This window comes from Gavialis gangeticus, unplaced genomic scaffold, assembly GCF_001723915.1.
Source record: "Gavialis gangeticus isolate Ggan-Ray unplaced genomic scaffold, GavGan_comp1, whole genome shotgun sequence".
NCBI lineage: Eukaryota > Metazoa > Chordata > Crocodylia > Gavialidae > Gavialis > Gavialis gangeticus.
The window spans coordinates 71,291,130-71,297,129 of NW_017729031.1; the positions used below are offsets into that span (position 1 = coordinate 71,291,130).

Consider the following 6,000-nt stretch of genomic DNA (forward strand, 5'->3'; position numbering starts at 1 on the left):
GCAGGGTTATCCCTCCTCCCTCCGGTGGAGGGGACAGTTGGGGGCCTATTCTGGGCAGAGAGCAACAGGGGGCAAGGAGGGGGTGCTGGGTAGACCCAGCTCTAGTCGCTGTTGGTGGAATTAAACCCCTCTCTGGCCAGACCTCTGCCCCTGCCTGCCCTTGCTCGGGCTGGGGAGCAGAGAGCCCCACCCAGCCCAGAGAGCATGCTGGGATGCTGGGGGTCTCTGATTTAACTCACACCAGCAAAGGGTCTGGGACAGACAATGCATAAACTGGTTTAAACCAAATCAGTTAAGTTTGATACTGGATTCAACTAAGTTTATCTCAAACAGGTTTCAGCCATTTTGAAACTGGTTTATGTGAACTAAACATCTGTTTGGTTACAGGTTTAAACCAGTTTCTGATCACTTAAACCAGTTTATGTGTAATGTCTGCCCCTGGCCAATAGGTTCAGAATTCACCGGGTATGTACAACGGCCAAAAACCACTTTCATAGGCACTATGACTCTGCCCACATATTTTAAGTCCAAGAATCCTGTAGCAACCTCCTTTGCCATTTTTCATGTGCTGCCTGTCCTTCTATCTTGTAATCCCAAAGCCACTACTGCCCATTATCTTAATACAGTAAAAGCTGTGTTATCCAGCACCTTACACATTGGCATGCTGTGTGAACCGGTGTGCTGGCTTGTAAGGGGTTGTAAGGGAAAAGTGAAACTGGAAGTGCTCACTGTGGCACTTCTGGTTTCGAGGAGCTCCCACAACCTGGCGGAAAGCAGCCTGAGCTGCCAAGCACCCACGGCCTGGGGCATAGCAGCCTGCATGGGTCCCCCCTCCCTGTCGCTAGGAGCCCACGGGGCCGCCATACGGCAGGAGGGGCAATAACGCAGCAGGAGGGGTGGCGACACCCCAGACACAGTGGGACAGGTGAAGGCCCGAACAGGCAAAGATGCCCTTTCAGGCTGCTCAGTTAACCGGCATATTTTGTTATCCAGCACCCTCCATTTCCCATGGGTGCCAGCTAACAAAGCTTTTCCTGTATTACTTTCCATGGCTGGCAAAACAATCGAACTCTGCCACAGGTATTACAGATGCTTAAAGCAGTTTTCTCCTATGTATCTCTGAGACCTCTGATTTATTTGCACTTTCAGAGGCAATATTCATCACTATCTGGAGTCCTGGACCCATGCTCTTAATTGCTTTTTCCATGCCCTCTTTTCTGTCCCTTCCTAAATCCTGCATCTTTCTCAAGGCAGGATACCAGTAAGGTAACTTGCTTCCCGCTAGGTGTTTTTTTATGTGCTTTGATTGGCTACAAGCTACATAGAAGAAGGGACAATTGACAGGCTACACAGAAGAAGGGACAATTTGGCCTCTGAGATTCAGTGCCTCATCCTCACCTTTCCACACTCGCTTTTCACAATTTGTGGCTTTTATATATGGGCAAATTCTCCCTCCTTCTGCAGTTCCAAGTAGCCAATTATAGCATGGGAGGGATATGAACACAAACCTTTACCCAAGCCATATATAGATAACAAATTTAATCTGCTAGTTTGTAGCTTCAAGGATACAGTTACATCTGTAGCCCATATTCTACTTCCATAGGATATCACTGATTTATAGACCCACAGTGCCCTGCCCCACTGCTCACCCATCCCCATCCCTCTCTGCATGCTAATGAGTCTTTACTGGGCTAGTCTCTTGATCACACTAGAAATGTAGTGCTACCTGTTCCTTTTCCACTCAGTCTATAGCAGCTCCATTGTATGCAGTGCCCTCCACATTTGTGAAGATTCTTGCCAAAAGGCACTTTCACATTGAAGAGTTTGGAAATAACATCGTAAGAGAAACAGAAGTTCAGAAGTTACTCACCGATGGTCCAGGGCGGCCTCGTATACCTGTAACCTAAACAACAAGACACAAGCTAGACATGATCTGAAGTCTTCACAGAACGAGGCATGCATTTGCTATGCCTCCCATAAAGAAAGCAGTTCCAGAAAAATGCAGATCAGTACAGCAGATAAAGCCAACCAACTTCAGGGTTTTTTAACCTTCTTTAAGCTTCAGCACTTTTGCTAAATAATATCAGTAGACATCTGATTAAAATGTTGCACTTACATTTTTAGTTTTGAAAAGTGTGAAAAGGTTTTCAAAAAGTAAAGTTACTTTTCTTACTTCTGTCTCTCTCTTTTTTTTAAGCATTCTTGTATATTTTCAGTAGAAAAATGTTTAAAGGTACAGGAAAATATTTTCCCCTAGTTTCTCCTCCAAGAAAAATCTTATTTTCAACCTTTTCCCATGGAATAGGATTAATGTGTGAAAGAAAATGACCTAGCTTCACTTTGCTTACTAGTTTTTACCTTTGCCCCTCTCTTTTTCCTAGGGATAACATGTATAGGCAGAGAGAAAGTGAAAATGGTCACTATATTTTAAAATATTTTTTAAGTTGTATTTTTTTTAATTTTGAAAGATTTGAATAAATTGTCAAAAAACATTAATTTTGTTGTTCTTGATGAAAATGTTCATCTTTTTCTCTGAGTTCTATGTATTACACCTCAACCTTTCCAACTTTAGCCTGCTATTGATCACACAATACACAAGATTCTAACTATAAAAACAAAGGTTGCCATGTGCAGATTTAATTCCATATTTTTTCCTAAAATAAATTTAATAGTTTTTAATAGCACATAAGTTAAATACTAGGCATTGTTTTATTCTTTCAAATGTGACTATTTTTTTAACAATTAGCATCTCTTTCTTCTCTTCTGCTAGATGCTGCAATTTTGTTGTTTTGATGATTGCTTTTTAATCCCTTAAATTACAGCACAAGGAATGCACATTTATATAAAGCACTGATAAATGAAAGAAGAATGGACTTACAATTGGCACTATTCCAGGTTCTCCTTTTTCTCCCTGGGGGAAAGTCACAAATAATTCTCATATAGCAAAATATTAGTGAATCAAAACTTTAACTGCAGTAACTTTTTTCAATGCTTTCTAATACCCCCTGACACATACATGGTAATACAAAAGACAGTGCTAAGTGGCCCTTGGACCCTAACATTTATTTCTATAGACATTGTATTTTTTATAAGAAAGCTAAACATAAATGGTATTTTTAATTATGCATGTTATTGATTCAGGCTTCAAGAAAGCTCAGACTGAAAAACGACTATGTTTTGAATTCAAACTCTTTGATCACTTCTACATATAGATGCAAGTGCTATCATTGCCATCTGCTGTTGCTCGCACACACAAAGTAGCTTTTCATTTCCAAGAAAGTCAACCACAAACATTCAGATACCACAGACACTCTTCTTCCACTGACTTAAAAAAAATCATCCTGTGGGCTATACTGTGTCTCTGGTGTTAGATTTTTTTTTAAATAAATAAAAAACAGTGTGATGTGTTTTTAAGCAATAGGATCAAATTGTTCAACTATCACATCTGCTGCTGAACTTGTTAGCAACAACAGCAAGATAAGGAATATTTGTTTAGACACATTTATTTTTACTGTTTCATTTAACATAATTATACCAACAGTAGTATAAAATTAGTCCATTGTAACCTGGATTATTAAGCATAGTTCATTGCACCACTGTTCCAGGTTATGAACTATCACTTAGACAGTTTCTGGGTGTGTCTACTTTGCAGTCAAATGTGTAACTGTGGCTTGTGTAGGTATACGCAAGTTACCTCTACATTTGATAGCTCATTTATCAGTATCACTAACCACAGTAGCAAAGGACTCAGCTCCAGCAGGAAACCTAGTTATATAATTGAGCAATGAGTCGACACTAAGCTCCATGGAACTTCAGCTACATCATTGGGCTCTATCGTAGGTAGTTTAAACCCAGGCAAGCAATGCCTACATGGGCTGCAATTGTGCCTTTGACTGCAAAGTGAACATACCATCTGGGTAGACAAAGTGCAGGTTTTAACATAAGCTGAGGAATCTCAGGGACCTAGGCATATGGAGCACCTAACTCTCTCAGAAGATCCCATCCTAAATCCTTAACACAAGTTTAGATCCCGCTGACTTAGGGGATCCCCTTTGTGATACTACTGGAGTTGAAACCAGATGAAGTATTTAACCTGAATTTACTAAGGGAAAAAAACTCCTCCAAAGGAGTCCTAAGGTTTGAAACATCAGGATATGCTAACCCTCCAGGAATGCCGTAAGCTCTTCAGGCACTTAAGATGGCAGGGTGCTGAATCCAAAGATGTGAGAGGCAAGAATTTGTTAGGGTGATATATTTTATTGGACTAACTATGTAGTTGGGATAAAGTTAGGTAAACTTTTGAACATAAAAAGCTCTTCATCAGGTAACACTCTTTGTTCTTGCCTCTTGCATAATTACTGGACTGCCATGGCTACAACATCACTCTTACAGTTCCAAAAGGACACACGTACATACACATCATACACATCCACACACACCACCTGCCATCTAGAATGAAATGATTGCTGTCTGTGACATTTTATTATAAAGTTCAAATTCTGTGATGTGTCCAAATTAAAAAAATAAGAACCTGCATATGGCTTTATTACATCTAAAAAGATAAAAAAGTAAAACTTACCTTCCTTCCTCTACCTAGAAAGTAAGTAAGAAAAAGAAATAAATTAGCTTACTGAGATAGGCAAATCATTTTAGGAAATAAATGAATATGCATGCAACTAAAATGGTGCAGCACAGAGACACAGGAGACAGTCTTCTTGCCAACGAGGAGGTTGCAAAGTGCTCAGTAGGATGTATGCTTCACAATCAGGAGGTGGTACCAGGAAGATGTGAAGCAAAAAATGTCATACTTCCTTATTCCCTGTAAGTATTACATGTGGTAGGAAATAGCAAGTTATTACAGAAGAATAGTAATGACATTTTAATTATGCCCTGCCCAGTACTTAATTACACCCCACATTAATTTCTGCATTTTTGTGCATTCTTCTTTAAGAACACTTATATTTGGGATTTCCAAAAAAACACAGTGCAGTCAGTGCTGATATTCCCATGGACATCATCGGCAACTATTACATCTATACAGATCATTTTTGAAAATCATGGTATCTGATAAATAATATTTTTGTCCAGTGTCTACCAACACATAACATACCAGTTCCTGTTGCCTTTATAACCATGAAGCTATGTTCCTAACAACAAAATACTTAGGCAGAATATTTATTTAAATGTTTAATAGCATCAAAACTTTCTGGAATATCTCTATAATGTTCTTATTGGGTGTATCAGCCGTGGTATGATGCAACCAGAAATAGCAAAACGCACCATCTGCTCATAAATGCATGCCATGTCTTGTCACATTGCTTAATTACACAAGTCTTTAGCATGTGCCCTTTGCTATTACTCCAGATTATCTATACTACTCTAACCAGCAATAATTTCTGCCCTTGTAAAAATTCCTCAAAATAATTATGGTTCAAAATATAGTTCAAGTATTAAGGAGAGAAGAATCAAAAGTTTATAAATTTATGTTTGGATTGGTGGCATGATCTATAAAACCTTACACCAATCTCTTGGGCCTGAGAAATTTACCTAGAAAAATGACAAAAACAGTCTTTAATTTATAGCATGTGTCCTCTCTGTTGCTCAGCTGGGATACAAACAGAAAGTGCAGAGGAGCAAAATAACAAAATAAATAGATTTTTCAAAATTAAAAAGTTAACCAAACTTTTCTTATATATCACAAAGGGTTTGATTTGGCTTTAGCTAAAGATTCAAGGTTGAATCATAATTTGTCAATGTTTTCACATTAACTGAATTAAAATGAATTATTTTTTAAAAATATTTATGTATCTATGAAACCTGGGTAGCTAAATTAAGGACTTGTATCTAAAATGTAATTATCAACTTAGTATGTTTGCCATAGATATGGACCAGAAAAAAAGAACCTAAAATTTAACTTACTCAAGAAATGAAGAGGGCTTTTCAGTGAAACCTCTGACTATGAAGCCATCTCTGCAGTTTGGGGGGGGGGGGGGGGGGGGG

General features: G+C 38.8%; 1 protein-coding gene across 3 annotated transcripts in view; it reads right to left on the reverse strand.

Annotated features, from left to right (window-relative positions):
• The window catches only part of COL5A2 (collagen type V alpha 2 chain), a 232,878-nt gene that overhangs the window by 90,444 nt on the left and 136,434 nt on the right, over positions 1-6,000 (reverse strand). For all 3 annotated transcript variants that reach the window (XM_019523080.1, XM_019523081.1, XM_019523079.1), the window contains exons 3-5: positions 4,580-4,593; positions 2,879-2,911; positions 1,871-1,903 (exon numbers count right to left, since the gene is read on the reverse strand). In XM_019523080.1, the coding sequence (XP_019378625.1) occupies positions 1,871-1,903; positions 2,879-2,911; positions 4,580-4,593 (80 nt within the window). The remainder of the gene's footprint in view (positions 1-1,870; positions 1,904-2,878; positions 2,912-4,579; positions 4,594-6,000) is intronic.